Raw genomic sequence first — 21,551 nt, 5'->3', positions numbered from 1 at the left:
TCCACCGTCATCCCATCAACCCTCTTAAACCCCAACACAGCGCCCCCTTTCAGCAGGAAATAGTAAAAGAAAGAAAAACTTTTCCTAATAATAAGAGACGGGAATGAAAGGATTTTGCCCTGAATGTGATGCTGCAGCAGCCATGGAGGCTGGGGGGCGGAACCAAGGGGCTCTATCTTGAGGGCACCTTCCCCACCTCTGGGCAATTTACCTGTGGCACAAAATGAATTCCACTGGGCTACCTGTGCGTCAGTGATGCCCCTTAGGCACCACCCAAATCTAAGCTATATGTATGCACCCAACACGTGCCCGGCAGAGAGAAAGCCAGGCCTCAGTGGTCGGGGGGTTCTCTCTCCCCGTTCTCTTTTTTTTCTGAGACAGGGTCTCGCTGTGCAGTTCAGGCTGGCCTTGAGCTCACTGTGTAGCCCAAGGTGGTCTCGAACTTGCAACCATCCTCCTGCCTTAGCCTCTGAGTGCTGGGATTACAGGCATGAGCCACCACACCTGGCTTTCCATGTTCTTAAAATAAAGGCCACCTTTATATCATATTTCTATCTTTTTAGCCGTGCCGAAAATCCTATCACTGTATGGTAGAGTTTTCAGTATATTGTGGGATTTAGGGAATTTCGTATGGTGTTAAAATTACATACACTTAAAAGTGTAGAAAGTGTTTAAGAGCAATAAATAGATCCTACTCTTCACCTCCGTTGTTCCTAAAATTCATTCTTTGGTTTTAGAGAACACGAGCTCTCGGTTGATCGAATTTTTGGTGTGGCTAAAAAGACAGAAATATGAGATAAAAGTGGCCTTTATTTTAAGAATGCGGAGAGAGAACCCCGCCACCACCACTCCCAGCACTGCAGTGTCCCATTCAGGGCAAAATCCTTTCAGTGGACACGGTAGGTCGGGAGTTTCATTCCGCTAGATCACTAGTGAGGGTCTCTGCTTAGAGATGTTCTCTGCCTGTCATTAATATTAATATTAGCCCTCCAGCTGCCACATTAGTGTTAGCATCTACATTTAAGCTGCGCTTGTGATTTCAAGTCGAGTCAAGTGGATCCCTTGTCTACTACAGTACAGAAGCAACTGACCGGCGCAGCTCCAATGAACAGGAGACAGGAGACGCTCTTGTGGACGACAGTTAACTGCTAGTTTATTTAGGCGGGCTCTGGTTTATATATTCGGCCGTGACCAATCACAGGCTGCCACAAGGAAGCAGGGCGGGAATGGGATGTAGGCTCCGGCTACTATATCCAGCTGTGGCCAATCAGTAGTTGCCACAGAGTATGGAGTGAGCACGAAGTGCACACGGGTTGGCTAATTTAAAGAGGGACGTAGCGCATTGCGGAAGCTGGCGTGGTCCTTAGTCCCGGGTGGGGTATGGTATGTTGAGCGCCTGCGCCCAACAGCAACCATGGAAATACAGCAGTAAGGAAACAACAATCAGAATGCTCATGGCGAGAACAAGGACCAGGTCTAGCAGACGTCCTCGTTTAACAGTAGACTTCCTGTCCTGTGGCCGAATCACTCACCAAGTTGATTTCTACGTGTGGAATTGTGCGAGGCATGTACATTTCTGTATCAGAACAATGAAAGGTGCGAGACACTCCAACTCCACGACCTGGCTCCACGGTGTTTTCACATTTAGTGCTGCAAGGCAAACAGGACAGAGACCTGCAGCTCTGAGCCGAGCAGCACAATCAGCAAGGTGGGCGCTGCATGAAGACGTGTGCTGTGCCACAAAGACGTGGCAGCTCCACACACAGGTGTACAGGACCCCCAGAAGGCAACAGGGAGCCCGCAGGGGGCCATGCCTCCCAGCAGCTCCTCCAGCTCGAGGCTTGACGGTCATTACACTGGCCCTTAATGTGGACTGTGTGTAGTGGACTAGGAAGGGAAATGGGTTATTTATGTGGAGTGGAAGAAACAGTCCATGATGCCTGTTCACTACAAAGTGGGAAACGGAAGCTGCTGTGCACTCTGTCAGACACCACAATAACAGGGGGCAGCAGTGATCACACCAGTACTAGGACTTACGCCACCGTTTGTAGTCACACAGCATGCGGAGAGGGCACTTTCTCCCTGGGGGTCCTTGGCAAATGTACAACCCTACTGTAATAAGGGACACTACACAGGCCAAAGGGGACCCTCTGTCAAATGGTAAGAAAGACCGAAGAAAGCATGGAGGCTGGAGCAGGCTTAGAGGCCATCACAAGTAGAGATAATGTGAGGGCCTAGATTTGATTCCAGAAAAGAAATGGGTCGCTCATAGGCAAACAGATGAAATCCAAATGGATCCATGCATGTAGTATGTTGTGCTCTAGCCCGAGCGCCATCATCCTGTTCTATTCTCGCCCATGCTCTAGGTATTTGCCCGAATTACCCTGTAACTCCCTTTGCAAACACAGCTGTTTTTCACAGCTGACCATCCTGGAGCACCGACCACATTGCTGTAAATTAACCAAAGTGCCGCTATACTGTTCTGTATGTGTCATCACCCTGGGTAACCTGTTGGCTGTGCTAACCTTGGTTCCCCTTTGTAAAGGACAGATGCTGTCTGCAATTAGATGACCACAACCGCCCGCACCCTGTCTTAACCCTTGCCCCATAATGAAAAACATATTCCTGGAATTCGTTGACCAAGAGCTATAAATTCCTGTAAAGAAGAAACTGGCTGACCACCGCCTGTGAAACTTCCCCTAAAAACTGTCCTCAAGCAAAAAGGGAACAGAGGTTTTCCTCATCTTTGTCCCCCTCCCATCCTTTGCTTTGTGGTTTTCTGCTTTATAAGCCTGACAAAATTTTAACCAGGTTACACAGCTTCGCAAACTCCGACTGCACTGTCGCTGGTGCCAGCTTATATAAAGTGCTATTTTTCTTTTAAAAGACGTGTTGTCTCGTTCTTGGACAACATCTCAAGGTCTCATTTTTGGGATACAACATATTAATATTAAATAAATGTCACCTTCCTTATATAAATTTTTCATTTTTGTCACAGGTACAAGCAGAAGTGAGGTGAATGACAAGAAACTGACACACATTACAGCATCATTTGCTGACTAAAATGATTTCAATAAAATGCGTCTGTAAACTCCTTTGTGTAGGCAGCATCAGACAGTGGGAGCTATTGGTGACAAATGGTGCTATGCATTTATCTCTAAGGCTGATAAAAGAGAACACAGGCAAATCACAAACATTACTGAATTTCTATTTTAGTAACTGACTTTTGCTTCCTAATCGAACAAAAAGATCATTCTCCAAAGCACAAATGATATTCACAGAATTTTTTTTTTAAAAAAAGACTATTTCATCATAAAGAAACAAACCCAACAGAAACACAACAAAACAAATTATCAAGGGCTGGGGATTTAGCTCAGTGGCATCAGCACCTGCCCTGAAGTGCAAAGTCGTGAGTTCGATCCCCAGTACAAAAAAAAAAAAAAATTAAAAAATTCTTGAAAATGTTCTTGCTGGGGCTGGGGATTTAGCTCAGTGGCATAAGCGCCTGCCTTGCAAGCAGGCAGTCATGAGTTCGATCCCTGGTACCCATAAAAAAAACGAAAAAGACAAAAAAGAAAATGTTCTTGCTAACAAATCACACCAACATTTAGAGCTGCTGAAGAGGTGAACTATCACAATGCTTTGCATCTACTTTGAGAAAATACTTGGTTCTGCTGGTCTCTGGCAGTGGTACACTCACAAAAATATAGATGTTTCTTTTGGGGTGGTGGACAGAACAATAACCTCCTAAATGAAGCCTGACAATACGAGCATGATAAATAACATTTAATGATAAAAACAACTGATGTTGTACACACAGGACATTAATCACTCTGATGAAGAGAATAAATGAAAAATTGTGCAGTATGTAAATCTGATATTATGTTGGGATATGAATAGGTTTCACCTTAGAATATTGAGAACATCACATCTGTAATCCCAGCACTCGGGAGGCTGAGGCAGGAGGATCGTTGCACGTTCAAGATCAGCCTGGGCTACAAAGTGAGCTCAAGGCCAGCCTGAACTGCACAGCGGGACCCTGTCTCAAAAAGACCAAAAAAAAAAGAATATTGAGAACATCACCAATTTACATGTTGTTCAAAAAGAGAAACACTTCAACACATGTACAGAAATTACCAGTAACAAAATTACAAAACTGGACATCCAGTTAAATTCTTTCTAGAAAAATGGGCTGTGTATAGAAAAGTTTCAAATACAAGCTAGAAATAAAAACTGTTAAAGGAAATTCAATTTTTGAGTCATTTTACCCCAAATTACTAAATGCAAGAAAAGAAAAAAAAAATGAAACAAAAATGACATTCAAAATACTGAGTCTATCCTCATGCAAGAAACACGATTACTTTAACTTTGGATCTCATGTAGTGCAAAAGAATTACGTACTTTAAGAGACAATAGTAAACTTCTGTGCGACTGCTTTTAAGCTACAGAATTATGAGAGCACAACATTCAGTCTTTTTTGCTTTGTTGGTTTAGTTTTATTTTTTTTCGATAGGGTTTTGCTATGCAGCCCAGGCTGGCCTGGAACTCACAATAATCCTCCTGCCTCAGCCACCCAAGTACTGGGATGACGGGCATGCACCACTACTCCTGGGTACATTTAGTTATTTCTGGAGACAGAGTCTCACCATGTAGTTCAGACTGGTCTTGAACTCACTACATAATCAAGGTTGGCCTTAAACACACGGCAGACCTCCTGCCTCAGCCTCCTGGGTGATGGGATCACAGGGTGCATCACCAGCCTAGCTTACAAGATTTGTCTTTACAAGATAATTTAACATAGTTTAATCCAAAGATCTATGTTAAGGCCAAGCTTACAATACATACACTTTAGCATGTCTCCTCCTTATGTCTATCTTCTGAAGAAATCATTGATATCCCTTGTTATAGGACTCATTTTTTTTTAAAACCGTATGAGAAATGATGAAAGCGTTTGGAAAATTTGAGTTATAACTGGCACCTTTGTACATCCATAGGGTTCTGATACAATATTCATTCTTGCAAGACACCTGATAATGTATGAGTGGTTTGTCATAACAGTGTACTGCCCCATGAATTACACCAGAATCACCAGCGTCCCCATACAATAAACACTGATAAGAATATCTCCACTGTGCACTGTCATGTTGTATGAAAACTAACAAGAGCCAGGGGAGTAAGCACCTGCCTGGCAAGCACGAGGCTGTGAGTTCAATCCCCAGTACCAAATAAATAAATAAAGAAAAATAATGAGAAAATGAAGTCAGATGTTCTGCATTTATACTCATGAGTTTCTAGAACATTCTGTATTTATACTCATGAATTTCTAGAACATTCTGTATTTATACTCATGAATTTCTAGAACATTCTGCATTTATACTCATGAGTTTCTAGTAGCGTCAGCATCACACAGTGCTTTTGCACATTATTGAAAAAGGTTCCTTTTTATTAGTGGGAGTGCTTTCATGTTTTTCAAGGGAAAGTGGAACACTTGAAGTGTTCACATATATATCATGTTCCATGGCACAGGAGTTCTTTCATGTACTTGAATTTTAATTGTTCACATTCCTAAGTGTCTACACTATGAATTTTTTCATATACTGATAGCTGTGTGGACTGAAAGAGGTTTCATGCTGTTTAGAAGAAAACTCCCAAGGGTATTTATTTCCTGTGTTTGACAACTCCTCTGTGTACCGAATGCATTTGCACTCTGCTTACATAAATAGCATTTTTAGAGTGTGTGTTCCTTCGTGTCTTTGACAAAGACCATGTGAGCTGGAAGCACTCTCACACTGGCTACTTATACAGGGTTACACCACAATGTGATTTCTTCCCTGTCTTCCACAAACACAATGTGTGGGGAAACTTCTCCCTGTATTTAGACACAGGATTTCCTTTGGAGGGCGAGTCTTTTCACAAACTTCACAATCTCCGTGTTCTAAAGCCTGTCCCATGCTGCTTACATACGTATTATTTCTCCCCAGTGTGACTCATTCCTTGTCATCTGACAGCTTTACCGCATTGCTAACATCCACAGGCTTTCTCTCCACTGTGGGTTCTTCCACGCTTCTGACAAGTATGTTGTCTGCTGAAAGCTTTCTCACACTGGCTAAAAGCACAGGGCTTCTCACTGTAAGTCCACTCATGCCTTTGACAAACAAGTCAGCTGAAAGCTTTCCCACAGTGCTTACATATATCCAGTCTCCTTCATATGAATCCATCTATAAATTTGTTCAGTGCCACCTCTGTTGAAAGCTTTTCCAGTGTTTACACACACAGGGCTTCTCTCCAGTGTCAATTCTTTCATGTATCTTACACTCTGCCTGTGTGATGGAAGCCTTCCCCGTGACTTCTACACACACAGGATTCTCCAGAGTCCTGTATTTCCCAACCTGCTTTGCTCCTGAAAGCTACCACATACTGCTTACACAGGTAGGTTTCTCTGTGGACTTTTACGGTCTTCACAACTGTTTTTTGTGAAAGGTTTCCCACATTGGTTACACGCACAGGGTTTCTCCCCAGTGTGGATCCACTCACGCATTTGACAAGCACCACATGTATAGAAAGCTTTCCTGCAGTGCTTACCTCGAGTTTCTCACCACTGTGAGCATCATGTGCTCAAAGAATTCCCACAGTGATTACCTACATAACATCTCTCTACTGTGGCTTTTTTCACTGTCTTCACAGCTCTCTGTGGTTACATACACAGGTTCTTCCCAGAGTGAGTCCATCTATGCTGCTGGCAAACATCACATGTGCTGAAAGATGTCCCACACTGCTTACATACTTAGCGTTTCTCCCCAGTGTGAATCTGTTCATTTTCTTGATACACACCATGTTTGGAAATCTTTCTCACACTTCTTACACACCAAGGGCTTCTTGTCATTGTGAGTCCTTTCATATTCATGATTTTCTTCTGAAAACTTTCCCACATTGTGTATATATACAGGTTTCTTCCCAGCGTGAGTCAGTTTATGACTTGGACAACTACTGCTTGCACTGAAAGCTTCTCCACATTGCTAAAACACACAGGGGTTCTCTCCACTGTGGACTTTTCCATGCTCTTGAAGATAATAATTTGTGCTGAAAGCTTTGTCACATTGCTTACATACATACGGTTTCTCTCCACTGTGGATTCTTTCATGTTCTTGAAGACGGTATTGTCTGGTGAAAGCTTTCCCACATTGGTTACACACATAGGGTTTCTCTCCAGTGTGAGTCCATTTATGTTTTTGCAAAGTTGCTTTTCTGCTGAAAGCTTTCCCACATTGAAGACACACATAGGGTTTCTCCCCAGTGTGAATCTGTTCATGCTTTTGACATACATCACGCGTGCTGAAGGCTTTCCCACACTGCTTACATATATAGGGCTTCTCCCCAGTGTGAGACCGTTCATGTATTTGCCAACCTGCTTTCCTTCGGAAAGCTTTCCCACATTGCTTACATACATAGGGCTTCTCCCCAGTGTGAGTCTGTTCGTGCTTTTGACAATCACCACGTGTGCTGAAAGCTTTCCCACACTGACTACATACGTGGGTTTTGTCACCAGCATGAGTCTGTTCATGCACCTTACAGTTACTGCGTGTGCTGAAAGATTTCCCACACTGTTTGCAAACATGGGGTTTCTCCCCAGTGTGAATCCGTTCATGTGCTTTGCAGTTACTGCGTGTGCTGAAAGATTTCCCACACTGTTCACATACAAAGGGCTTCTCCCCAGTGTGCGTGTGTTCATGCTTTTTACAATCACCACGTGTACTAAAAGATTTGCCACACTGCTTACATACATAGGGTTTCTCCCCCGTGTGAGTCCATTCATGTACTTTACATTTACTGCGTGTGCTAAAAGATTTTCCACATTGCTCACATACATATGGCTTCTCTCCAGTGTGAGTCCATTCATGTACTTTACATGTACTGCGTGTGCTGAAAGCCTTCCCACATTGCTTACATATATAGGGTTTCTCCCCAGTGTGAGTCCGTTTATGTATTTGCCAACCTTCTCTGCTGCTGAAAGTTTTCGCACATTGAGTACAGACGTAGGGTTTCTCCCCAGTGTGTGTCAGTTCATGCCTTTGAAAAACACTACGTGTGCTGAAAGCTTTCCCACATTGCTTACATACATAGGGTTTCCCCCCCGTGTGAGTCCATTCATGTATTTTCCAACAATATTTACTGCTAAAAGATTGATCGCATTGCTTACACGCAAAGGGTTTCTCATCAGTGTGAGCTCTTTCGTGTGTCTGCCAACCTGCTTTGCTATTGAAAGCTTTCCCACACTGCTTACATACATAGGGTTTCTCCCCGGTGTGAATCCTTTCATGTTTTTGACAATTGGCAGGTGTGCTGAAAGCCTTCCCACAGTGCTTACATACATGGAGTTTCTCCGCAGTGTGAGTTTGCACGTGTCGTTGATAATGTTTGCGTAATCTGAAAGCTTTCCCACAGGGCTTACACACGTAGGGTTTCTCTCCACTGTGCATTGTTTTGTGTTCTTTAAAAGTGTCTTTTCTGCTGAAAGCTTTTGCACATTGGTTGCATACATATGGTTTCTCCCCACTGTGCATTCTTTCATGTTCTTGACAAGAATCTTGTCTGATAAAAGCTTTTCCACAGTGCTTACATACATAGGGTTTCTCCCCCGTGTGGGTCCGTTCATGTATTTGCCAATTTTGTTTTCTGCTGAAAGCTTTCCCACAATGGTTACACACATAGGGCTTCTCCCCAGTGTGAGTCTGTTCATGTACTTTACACACACTGTGTGTGCTGAAAGCCTTCCCACACTGCTTGCATACGTAGGGCTTCTCCCCAGTGTGAGTCCGCTCATGTACTTTACACACAGCACGTGTGCTGAAACCTTTCCCGCACTGCTTACATACGTAGGATTTCTCCCCAGTGTGAGTCCGTTCATGTATCTGCCAATATTGTTTTCTGCTGAAAGCCTTCCCACACTGTTTACATATATAGGGCTTCTCCCCGGTGTGAGTCCGTTCATGCATTTGCCAGTTATCTTTACGTCTGAAAACTTTGCCACACTGCTTACATGCATAAGGTTTTACGGCAGCGGGAGTGCTTTCTTCAGTTTGCCAAAAGCCATTTATGCTAAAAGCTTTTCCACATGGCCAGAATGACTGGGGTTTCTCCCCAATGTGACTTTCATGATTACCCCATGAATTCTTAGTTAAACATTTTGCATAGTGTTTTTGTACATGAGATTTTTCTCCAGAGTGAGCTGCTCCCTGTGTCTGAATATCACGGTGAGAATGGAAACCTTCCCCCACCGGTACACAGGTGTACACGTTTAGTGCACTGTTACTCCATTCCCACGGCTGAGCATCGCTGGGTGTCGAGAATGATTTGCCCTCCGGCTTCTCTTCCATGGTACTGACTTCGATGCCACCAGGCCAGGAGTTGGCACAGGGCACACATTCAAAGGGATTCTCCCCAGGACTTGTCTTTGCATGTTTCAGAGAAGAGTGGAGGCTTGTGCAGGTTTCCCCACGTCCGCTGCAGGTAAACTGCTCCTCTGGAAATCCCTGATGCTCATGTGGTCTGAGTGCAGCGGCAGCCACGATGGGCCCCTCTGCTGATGGACGACCCACCAGGGGCCTTCTAGAGGAGATGCTTTCGCCTGGCTTTATGTCAACAACTGTCATGCGCACAGTGACATCCGGAGTCTGACAAACCATTTGTCCATGCTGGTACCATAATTTATACTGCCAGGACTGCTCGAGCTCTTCACTTCTGCCAAGGGAGAGAGTAACAAACAACCAGTCACATTTGGTTCTCTCGCTTAGTAATGATTCCCCATGAGATCTGCTGTGATGCTTCCTAAGAACATATGATCACCCCCTTACGGTACGTACTGCATGACGGCTTGGCCTGAGATTTCACTGAACAGGGAACACTCACTTGGGAGTCTGGAATGGAGCTGCGTGCAGCACACACTGGCTGTCACCCTGAGACGTGGCCGCATCTTGCTGAGCCCTGCTCCGTGCACTGATGCCCTCTGACACCTTTCCCCCCATGACCCCATCCCCTGCCCCCCACTCAGCCCCTCAGCCCTCCAGTGCCTGCCTCTCTCTCTCCACCATGTCTTCCCCACTGACTCCTCCACTCCTGTGCTGGGTTCCTGTGCCACATAGAACCTGTCACTCTGAAATTTCTCTGACTTATTTAGGTCAACATTATGGGCTCTGGATCCTTCCATAGGTCGGCAAATGCCATCACTTCATGCATCTGTGGAAGAACCGTGTCTAATCATGTACACACTCCACATGTTTTTCAGGGCTGGAAACTGAACTGGAGTTTTGCACTGACACACACACACACACACACACACACACACACACACACACAGAGGAGTTTCCGTTCTTTTTTGGAAACAGAGTCTGCTGAATCATTAAGTTACCAAGACTTCTCGCGAATGCAGGGTCTTCCTGCTTCAGCTTCCTAGAGCACTAGGGTTCCAAGCACGCTGCCCACTCTTCCTTAGTCACATCATCTACGAATGGGCATTCAGGCTTTTTCCAGCCTAGAACAGCTGCGCTGCCACCAATGGGTGTTTGAGCACTATTATAAAATGACCTCTTTACCACTGCGGGGAACATACGCAGAAACGGCTGCACATGCTTCTCATCCTGGAGGCTGAGGCAGGAGGATCACTGAGTTCAAGGCCAGCCTGGGCTACACAGTTAGACTGTGTCTCTAAACAACCAACAAACAACAGGTAAATAAGAACAATGTTCCTTTTCCTTTTCCATGGAACCTCTATACACGTTTCCATAGACGTTGTAGCACACTGACCGTCACCCCAACCACTTGGGGGTGTGCTTCTAACACGATGGAATAGGAATGGGCTGCGTCTTTGGAGGACTGCAGAAAAACAAATGCGATCAAAACAGTGCTGCTTCTTGGATTCTGAGAACACATTAGCAATCTGTGAAACTGAATGTGTCCATCACATTTAACTGCAATGTCATACATACTGTATATCATATATACAATATGATATATAATCTGTCCGCTTTGAAAGTGCTCCTCTAAAAACAGGGACATAAGATTACAATTTAGCTCTTAGCGTGCACACAAAATTTGTATCCCTGTGGTTGCAATGCTTGAATGCAGTTTTATTCTACATGTCTATAAATCTCAGTATGCAGCCAAACTTGTATTTATGTTTTGAAATTTCAGACAAGGTCTCACTCTGCAGTTTTGTCTGGCTTTGAACTTGCTATGTGGCCGAGTCTGGCCTGGAACACGTGGCAATTCTTCCGCCTCAGCCTTTGAAATGCTGCAAGAAGAAGCAGGTTCTGTGTCACCTGGCTGGTTTTTATCCCACATTATCGCAGCAACATCAGTCATGGCTTACTATGACGACCCCCACATTTGAGATACTGGAATATTTCAAATACTCAGCTGTCAGATCAAGATATGCAGTGAGTATACATCCACTGAGAAATTCTGAAAGGTTAAAGAAGTTCAAACACCATCTTGTTTCTCTTCTTAGGTTTAACATTATGACACTTGAGGAGTATTCTTTTCTGGGTACAAATTACCTTAGATATTTCCTGTAATTTCTATATTCATCTTCAATGTGCTGGTCAACCGAAATCCTTCCTAAAGGGTACAAACAGAAACATACTGATGACTGACCACAGATATGAAAATCACCAGCTCCAGGGGGACTCACGGCACAGTGTGATCCTGCCGGGACACGCGTCACAGCGTGTCCATCTTCCCGCTAAGAGACTGAGCTGATGGCAGGACCCAGTGCTCTCCGACCGCATAAATGAGAACACAGCGTGTCCCTCACCTACGGCAGCCAGGTTCCTGAAGGTTTCCAGCATCACAGCTCTGTAGAGCTTCTTCTGGGAAGGATGCAGCAAAGCCCACTCCTCCCCGGTGAAGCTCACAGCCACGTCCTCGAAGGTCACCGCCTCCTGCATCATCAGACGTGGATTCCAGGAGGAAGAGGGAGGCTCACGGCACGAGCCAGCTCAGCTCTGCTCCTCAACAGCCCACACGGGGCTGAGGTTCCCACTTTCTGCTTCACGCTCGGTCCTCACTGACTGTCCATCCAGAGGCACTCATCACACGGGACCTGTGAGGCTGCCCTGGAATTCGGTGCCGAGCCACAGCGGGATGATGGGACAGTGCTGCTCCTGCTGGTCACATCGAGGTTTGCTTGTACAAGCTCCGTAAAGTACGGGCCATAAAACAAACCTACAAATCAGAAACCAAGTGAAGAAAGTAAACAAATAATGTCTGATGAATTGCTCTGAGAGATAAAAGAATAATGTTTTCTCCTTTAACTCGTAATTTAGGGAACTTATTTCCTGTCTCTGACTGACTTAGTCAGCATTTCAAAATTTAAACCTGCCTGTCTCGATAAAGGGTTAACCCTAGACAACACTAAGAACTAGTCAAAACTGGCTGAACACTAACCAAGATTTACGACTGATGATTTGGGAAGCCATTAAAAACAATTACACTTTCTATTGGAGAGTGTTTAGGAACGGTGAGGTAGAGTAACAGGCCACCTTATCCTGTGGCTCGGTGACCTGAACGTGGCCCAAGGGAGAGACGGGGGTGCGTATGTGACAACGTGTATGAAAGGCACAAACACCAAGAGGTCGGGCACAGGAACCAAAGGCAGAAGCTCTCAGTGCTGGAGTCCTGGAAGCTGAACACACTGCAGAGCTGTGGCCCGGGGGTGGCTGAGCAGAGATGGGGGACCCCTCAGGGGGGACGCGGGCCACAGCTGAGGCCACCCCAGGCTTCCTGGATGGCCTTCCTACATGAGCATCGTCTGCTGCTCTGAGGGTCCTGGAGTCCCTCCCAAGATCCTGCTCAGGATTCCTGCATTTTCACTCAGCTCCTGGCTGGTTTTGGATAAATCCGGGCTGCCCAGGGACAGCCAGTCAGGAGCTCTGCAGGGATTTTAGCCCTCCAGGAGCCCTAAAGCTCCCTGGTGAAGCTCACAGCCACGTCCTTTATGCGCTTGGCTCTTCCTTTGCGCCTTCACCGTGCACCCACGTAGGAGATTGGGGGTCTAGGCACAGACCCCGACATTTCAGTCCTAAGTACCCCTGAAGATGCGACAGCTTCTTTCAGCTACACTTTCACACTCCACACTGAAGGGCATGCGCTGTCCACAGAGAGAATGGAAGGAAGCGAGGCCTCGGAGGGCTCACAGTGGACAGCAAGGTCTTAGCTGGCCTTTACTCATGGCTGAGCCAAAACGCCCACCGTGCACAATTACGGGAGGAAACGCTTGTCTCTGTCTCAGATTTGTAGGGATTTCACTCAAGATGGGTCGCAAGGAGGGCTTCACAGAGGGAAACAGCTCATGGGGGCAAAGGCAGGAGACGCAGCAGGCTGCACACGGTGAGCGGCAGCAGCAGCCTGTCTCTGCCTCTCTTTTACCACACGAGGAGCACTCACACCCTTCATCCAGCATCGCACCATTTGTTCGGCCGTCCACCTTCCCCCCGGGCGGTGGTCGGCTGTCCATCTTCCCTCTGGGCAGTGCTCCCTCCGTCATCTGCCCAGTGGTACAGGGTCACTGTCTGCTCTGTGCCCAGTGATGGACACGACCCCTACATTTTTAGGAGCTACTGAAGGCCACAGCTCAGCTGACCCTTGCTGTCCCTCTGTACCAAATGCTAAGCACCTTAGAGGTTCCTCTCTTTCAGAGGCAGAACCGCCTGTGAGTCTCACGAGGCTGAACGCAGTGCTCACGTTAAACTACCCGCGTGAGGCAGTGACCATCCACCATGGTGGCACTGGACGTGCACAATAGGGACATGGCCTGACTGCTCTCAGGGCCTGCACAGCACAGGAGCCATGAGCACACTCATCGCCTGCTGCAGGGCCGTGTGTAGAGGTTACAGCCCCAGAGCTTCTGAGTCCCTTTAAATCTCTGAGGAAGGAATGAAAAAATTGAAGAGGAAGGCGGAGGCGGTGACACAGCCGTGCAGGCCGGTGACTGCCGCGGGTTAAACTGCTGGCCTGGTGCGTCCGTGAAAAGCTCTATTCTGTCTTCTGTTTTTTCTGTAAGAGACTGTTGCCATGAATGCACTTCCAAGGCGTCCCCGCAGCAGGGTTCCCTTTCCCAAACAGCGCGGCTACCTCCACTGGCTGGTCGCTGTGGGGACCCTGATCAACAGCACTCAACAGGGACAACCTGAGGGATGCCGCCTTCTAACAGGACGCCACACAGATGGGGAAAGGAGCCCACGGCCCGCTGTGCTGGCGCACTCCTGTAATCCCAGCTCTCGGGAGGCTGAGGCTGGACAAACATTTTCAAGTTCGAGAGCAGCCTGGGCTACAGAGTGAGCTCAAGGCCGGCCTGAGCTGCATACAGAGACCCTGCCTCCAGCAAAGGAGCAAACCAACAAAAAAGTCAGGGTACAGATGCTGAGTTAGTGACGGAATCACTGATCTACCCAAGAGAGTGGACAATGAAATGTGCTCAAAGGAACAGAATATCCAGATCAAGCTAACATTATTGTCAAACTTTAAACCTGTGTAACACACACCCCTGCATCTGTATTTGGGGACATGTGTGTCACACACATGGAAGTTCATGGTAAAACACTGCATAGCTCACACACATTATGGAGCGCAGTGCCCTGAAACCACTGCGTGCTCACCCTGCGTGTCCGGCTGCTGACACAGCAGTGACTTGTGACCGCTGTTCATCCAGACAGATGTTGTACCATATACCCCCAGAGAGAGAAGTAAATAAAATACAAAACAAAGATTTCAGTCAATAACTTTTCTCTATTTTTGTAGTTCTAAAGATATAACTCAGGGCACATCCCACAATGTTTACTCCACCCCGACACAGACTCCTGCTCAGCTGTCGGCTGGGCCTGGTGTCCCCATACTCCCGCCTCTGCCCCCAAGCAGCTGCCACCTAGGCTGCACCGCTCGGCTCACTGGTGCTTTCTCTCCTCAGCGACAGACACTTGGGAAACCACGGTGGTCAGAGAACCCAGCCTTGAGCCAGCTAAACGTCACACGCCTGTCTCCCCAGCAGTGAGGCCGGTGGGCGCGGTATCAAATGTCCTCCCATCCTGGGAAACTGAGTTAAGATCAAGTGTCAAAAATTTAAAAGGAAATACGGGGCCCATGCGGCTAGAGCAAAATTCTTGATTCAGTTCCCAAATAATAAAACCTTCAAGCACACCTTGAAATCTGTGTGTGCAGGACAATCAGGTTCCTGTTGCACTTCAGTGAGGGCACCAGCCTGCTATTAACCTACAGGACCAACGTCCTCATCCCAACTGTGTCGTGGACGATGCGGTGAGGTGAACTCATCAGTGACAAAGCAGACACAGTCACAGCCGTCACAGGCTCCCCACTTTCCTGAGGCTTCTGACCTCCAAGCCAGCCCCAGGCCACGGCAGCCACCGTCCTGCATTTCATTTTAAATCTTCAACAGCAGTGACCTGAGGGTGACAGCTTGTCCTTCCCTCTGCTGCCAGTGTCACACGCCCACGTCCACGCAGCGGCCCAGCTCCGTGTGTCTCAGTGTGGGTGTCACACGCAGCACTTTCAGAGTTGCCCTGAGCAAGAGCCCTTCCCCTCCTCGCTGTTGTGGTCAATTTGTCTGATGCCATAAAAAGGAGAAAAGTGAGCTTTCCAGGGTGAGCTGAACCTGCCTTCAGCAGAGGAGAGTGCGGCAGACGGCGGAGGCAGGCAGGCCGCGCTGTGTCCCTGACACACACACACACACACACACACACGCACACGCACACGCACACGCACACGCACACACGCACACGCACACGCACACGCACACGCTGCTCAGGCTGGTCAGGGACCTCATGAGCTACATGGTCGGTGCACTGATGACCTCACACTTTCCAGGCAGGGTGGATGCCGTGACCCGGAAAGCCCTCTGCTGCAGAGTTTTATTTCAGATCAACGTCCAGGCAGCGCTTAGCCTCAGGCTCTCCGAGCACTGTGAACCAAGCGCATGCACATTTTTTAATAAAATCGTGTTACAAAAAAAAAAAAGGGGGCACTGGACCAGGGAGACTGAAGTGTGACCTGAAGCCCGCAGACAGAGCAAATAGCAAACCTTCAGTGAGGAAGAGAGCGGCTGGGGGAGCCGCCTCCCCGGAGGGACTCGCGGAGATGCACTGGATGGGCACAGCATGCTCTGCAGACAGACGGCAGTGCAGGGGGCAAGGGTTACAGCTCCATGAACTCCAGCATGAGGGATCCCTCAGACAAGGCCAACGACTGCGGGGAGCAGAATGCGAGACCCGCCAAGACAAAAACAAGGTGACACAGAAAAGCCAGTAATGCCAGTCAGCACAATCAGTGTTAACGGCCTGCAATCACCAATCAAAGACATAACGGAGCACGACGTGGGACCCAACAATATGCTGCACGTGAGAAACACATTTAATTCAAAATGACATGCACAGACTCAAAGTCAAAGCATAGAAAACAATACTCCATGTGAGTGGAGCTCGGAAAAAGCAGGGGGGGCTGTTCTATTTGTAGACAGAGTGAATTTCACGCCAGGACTGATTAAGAGCGATAAACAAGATCACTACATCCTCACAGAGGGGACAGTCCAACGGGAAGAGACAACAATCACAAATACACATGCAACATTTCCAGTGCACCCAAGTATACGAAACAATTACTGGACATGAAAAATCAAAAAGGCTTGTACAGTTCTATTGGGAGACCTCAATACCCCACTGTCACATAAAACCTGATAACTAGACAAAAAACAATAATGAAATATTAAAACTAAATCCAACTTGAACAAATGCACTTAGTAGATGTTTACAGTGTTCCACCCCACAACATGAGAACCTACATTCTTCTCGGCTCACGTGGGCTGTTCTCCAAAGGAGACCATAAAGCAGCTCACAGAACACGCTGCCGTGAATGCCGAGGCAGGGAAGGAACCCCGCACACTGTCAGACCACCGTGCAGGGACCCCGGAACCGGGGGCAAAGGAGACCAGCAGAGCTTCAACACCCACGGAAATTAAACAGCACCCTGCTGACCACCAGCAGGGCACAGAAGGGAGACAGATTCACTGCTGAATCCACAAGACGTTTAGAAAAGACCTGACACCACTGCTTCTCAAACTATGGAATGGAGCTGACAGAGAAGCAACACTTCCTAATTCACTCCTGGAAGCAAGCGTTACCCTGATAGCAAAATCAGAAAAGGATCCAACTAAGACAGAATTACCGGACGCCTTCCTTAAGGGACACTGCTGGGAAAACCCTCAGTAAGAACCGACGGAGTGCGGTAAATCATCAAGGTGATTGTACACCACGATCAACTGGGATTCAGACCAGGAATGCAAGGGTGGTCCAACATACACGAATCCGTAACTGTAACACGCCGTGTTAACAGAGCCAGGACAAAAACCATATGATCACAGATGCAGGAAATCTTTCGACACAGTCCAGCAGTCATTCATGATAAAAACCCGACAGAAAACTGGGATACATGGTCGCCGTCTCCATCTGATTAAAACCATCTGCAACAAAACAACACTCAGCATCATACTAAATGGACAAAAACTGAAAGCTTTCTCTCTAAAATCAAGAGCGAGACGAGGATGTCTGCTGTCCCCGCTCTGCTCTTACTGAACATAGTCCCGGAAACTTTATCTGGAGCGATTAGACAAGACAAAGAAATAAAAGGAATCAAGATAGAAAGGAGAAAGTCAAAATATCATCGTTTGCAGATGACATGATGCTCTACATGAAGATTCCAAAACTCCACAAAAAGACTATTAGATTTAAGAAGCAAATTTAGTAATATATCTGAGTACAAAATCAATACTGAAAACTCAACAGCGTTCCAATACACAAATAAAAAACTCACTGAGAGAGAAATGAGAGAAACAAAACCTTTTACAATAGCATCCAAAAAAGTCAAGTTCCTAGGAATCAATCTAATGCAGTACGTAAAAGACCTCTACACTGAAAACTACAGTGCTCTGAAAAAGGAGATTGAAGAGGATATTAGAAAATGGAGAGATATGCCATGCTCTTGGGTAGGAGCCAATACAGTGGAACTGGCCACACTTCCAAAACTGTTATACAGACTCAGTGCAACTCCAATCAAAATGCCAACAGCAGCTCTCACAGAACTAGAGAAAACAATGCTAAAATTCATCTGGAACCAGAAGACACCTAGAACAGCAAAGACTATTCTGGCAAAAAAGACAAGACGGGGCCATCACAATCTCTGACTTGAAATTACACTATGAAGTTACTGTCGTAAAAACAGTGTGGTACTAGCAAAAAACAAAACAAAAACATATAAAGATAAATGCAACAGATGAAGAGATGCAGAACCAACTCCAGACATACTCAGCCACCTTGTCTTGGACAAATACGCTAAACACATTCACTGGAAGAAAGACAGCCTCGCGGTCGGGGGTTTAGCTCAGTGGCACAGCGCCTGTCTGGCAAGCTCGAGGGCACGAGTTTGATCCCCAGTACAGAAAGAGAGAAAGAAAGAAAGAAAGACAGCCTCTTTAATAAATGGTGCTGGAAAAACTGGCTCTATACATGCTGAAGATTAAAACCGGACCCACATCTTTAACTATGTGCTAAGCTGAAATTCACAATGAACCCAAGATCTCAATATTGAAACAGAAATATTCACTCTGCTGGAACATAGAGTGGGTAAAATTCTTGAAGACATTAGGCAAAGATTTTATGAACAAAACCCCAAATGCACAGAAACTATCACAAAGAACCAAAAACTGGTATGTCACCCTATTGAAAAGCTTTTTACATCAAGAGAAACCAGCAACAGACTGGAGAGAAGCCCACAGCACTGGAGAAAATATCTGCCAGCTGTTCCTCACTCAAGGGGTACTATCGAGAACACATAAAGAACTCAAACAGATAAGTGCTCCTAGATTTAAAGATCAAATCCAAAATGGGGCATTTGAGATGAACACACATTTCTCAGATGAAGAAATACAAACACCAAGTAAATATGTGAAAAAAATTTCAACATCCCTGGTCATTTAAGAGATGCAAATTAAATCAACACTGAGATTTCAACTCACCCCAGAAAGAATGGCCAGGATCAAGAAATGAAGCAATAACAAATGCTGGACGGGCTGTGGGGAAAAAGCAACCCTTTCCTCTGTTCATGGAAGTGCAGACTGGTGCAACCACTGTGGAAATCAGTGTGCAGATTTCTCCAAAATCTAGAACTAAAGGTCCCATTCAACATGGCTATTCCCCTTCTGGGGATCTTCCCAAAAGAATTTCAAACATCATTCCACAGTGACATATGTGCACCCATGTTTAACAGCACAATTTGTCATAGGTAGATCTCGGAAACAACACAAGTTCCCACTGACTGAGGAATGGATAAAAAAGATGTGGTATTTTTCTACAATGGAGTAGTACTCAGCCATAAAAAGGATAAGCTGGAGACTTTTATAGGTAAATGATTGCCTCTTCAGAATGTACTCACAAATAAGACACACGTGTAAATATTGTATTCTGTATGTAGTGTGAGGAGTTGAAAGACAAAAGGCCTCATTTAGTCAGATTATGCTATGCATGATGCATAACATTACATAACATATATAAACATGCGTATGTTTATGTATATACATATATAAATAATTAAGACAGAACACTACTGATTCCTCTGAGCGCACTAAAGAGAAACAATTTTTCTGTTACTGTTCAGACAACTGAATGCTGGTATCTTTTGCTCTGGATGAGAGATTTACAGATGACAGGGCACAATGTCCCATTGTGGCCTCCTGATCACGTTTTGAAATTTTTAGATTTTTTTCTTCTTTTTTCTCCTTGAAATAAAGTGGATGTGAAGAAAACAAACACTGAAACAAAAAATTAGGATGCTGGCCAGGTATATAGCTCAGTGGCACAGCGCCTGTCTGGCAAGTGCGAGTTTGTGAGTTCTATGCATGGCGCCGAAAAAAAAAAATCAAAAAGAAGCAAACAACAAAACAAAACAAAACCAAAAAACAGCAAAACATGTGAGAAAAAACAAAAAAAATGCATGCTGATAAAATGGGGTTATCTGGATTATTTTCTCTCACAGAAGAGTGCCTCTTTCCGCACTGGTAACACGTTAATATCCACACCACGTTCCTCAGAGTTCTAAACACTCCACAAGGCCTCCCTCAACCAGCCTTTACAACCCTATGAATAAGGCACTATGTAGAATGCCCGAGGTAGAGTTGTGTGCTAGGCCACATTAGTGAGCAGTAAAATCAGAAGGGGGGATCGGTACAGAGAAGCAGCAGGCTTGTCTCCCAAACAGGCAACGCAGCCTCCCCACTGCGAGGGCCTGCAGCTGCTCCCTACCAAGCTCCCCGGTTCCAGGACTTCAAGTGCAAAGTGCACTGTTCCTGTAAAATCTCAATTTCTTTCAAACCCTACATGGTGAGAAAACTGATCTGCATACCTGAGTTTCAATGATCATTTTCAATACAGAATCACCTGGGAGAGCTGGACATTAAATAACTGAGCAATCACCGTGCTCTGGGTGTCTACTTAGCTCTGGATGGAGCAGCCCCCTGGTCACCCACTCAGGATGCTTCCAAGACTCAGGGAGCCAATCTTGCTATTTCTAAGGGATACTCTCCTCCTGCAGGGACAGCTGAGACCCACGGGAGGGTTGGGTAAGGGACTGAGCACTCCTTAGAAGGCGAGGACCAGGGCCTCCGTGTCCAGCAAACAGTCCTACCTGTGTCTGTGTAGCCACAGCCTGCTCCTCCTCTAAGCTTGCCTTGAGCAAGGTCTCTTCCCCAAAACGAGCTGCTGGGCATGTCCTGGAAAATACGCCTACTACCCGCCAAACCCAGGCTCTAGCAGCACTGACCCTTGGAGGGTGCAGATGGGCCCCACCCGTAAACAGGACTGCACACCTGGTTTTTTGGGTCAGCACTTCTCCCCTGGGGTGGCCCTGCACCTCTCCATGCAATATCTGCAGTACAGTTCTGCTGGGCGCTCCTCTTCCCTGATCCTCTTTCTCTTTCTTTGTCAGAGAGAGACAGGCCCACCAGGGGTGAGTGTGGCGCCCTGAGGCCCAGAGCCATCGGGGTAACACCAAGACTCCTTTGGGTTCAGGACTTCACTCTGCAATGCCATGAGCCCACGAGCCCTGTTGTTTACTGCTGTCAGCAGGGGTCAGACATAAACATCTAAGGTGTCTATTTTCTGCGCTGCTGAGCGTGCAAAAGAGCCCGGAGGACCTCGGGGTCCGGAGCTCGGCGGGAGGCTGCGGCTCCCAGAGCCGGTTCCGGCCGCCTCCTCTCACACCTCAGCCCGACCCCATCCCTTCCCCGGCTTCCGTCCCGCACCATCACCACTGCGCGGCTTCCCGGTGTCCCCGAGTCCTTCCCACGCGGTCTGCAGCCGGCAGAAGTCCCCGAAAGCGGTCTGCGGACCCAGCGATCTTGCAGCACTGTGATACAGACAGGGAGCCATGACACCGGAAGTCCCGCCCACCTAGGCTCGCCTGATTGGACAGCGCATGCTGTGCCTCAGAGCTGATTGGCT

The 21,551-nt window shown here is 46.7% G+C and overlaps 2 protein-coding genes across 2 annotated transcripts in view; both read right to left on the bottom strand.

Moving 5' to 3' along the window:
* LOC100719908 (zinc finger protein 709-like) overlaps nucleotides 1-21,415 on the bottom strand; it is a 55,319-nt gene extending 33,904 nt beyond the window's left edge. Inside the window, exon 1 of the mRNA XM_063242896.1 lies at nucleotides 21,353-21,415. The gene's annotated coding sequence lies outside the window, so the exon portion shown is untranslated. The remainder of the gene's footprint in view (nucleotides 1-21,352) is intronic.
* On the bottom strand, nucleotides 3,197-21,487 carry LOC100730770 (zinc finger protein 14-like). Its single transcript, XM_063242895.1, has 4 exons — nucleotides 21,353-21,487; nucleotides 11,810-12,219; nucleotides 11,553-11,613; nucleotides 3,197-9,738 (listed from the first exon to the last, which is right to left on the bottom strand). Exons 2-4 carry the CDS (start codon nucleotides 11,943-11,945, stop codon nucleotides 7,017-7,019), a joined length of 2,919 nt encoding a protein of 972 aa, XP_063098965.1. The 5' UTR covers nucleotides 11,946-12,219; nucleotides 21,353-21,487; the 3' UTR covers nucleotides 3,197-7,016.
* Nucleotides 21,488-21,551: the final 64 nt, after the last annotated feature.

This window comes from Cavia porcellus, unplaced genomic scaffold, assembly GCF_034190915.1.
Source record: "Cavia porcellus strain 051 isolate PalLab524CR breed Dunkin Hartley unplaced genomic scaffold, mCavPor4.1 scaffold_33, whole genome shotgun sequence".
NCBI lineage: Eukaryota > Metazoa > Chordata > Mammalia > Rodentia > Caviidae > Cavia > Cavia porcellus.
Note: the sequence above shows the minus strand (reverse complement) of the source record. Positions and strands in the feature narration are given on the sequence as shown.

Bases quoted from the DNA above. Each gene is read 5' to 3' on its own strand.
- LOC100730770 (XM_063242895.1), bottom strand. From the start codon at position 11,945: ATGATGCAGGAGGCGGTGACCTTCGAGGACGTGGCTGTGAGCTTCACC. The intron at 11,614-11,809 runs GTGAGGGACACG...TGTACCCTTTAG, and splicing joins CAGGAACCTGGCTGCCGTAG to GAAGGATTTCGGTTGACCAG. The intron at 9,739-11,552 runs GTAATTTGTACC...CTCCCTTGGCAG, and splicing joins AATTACAGGAAATATCTAAG to AAGTGAAGAGCTCGAGCAGT.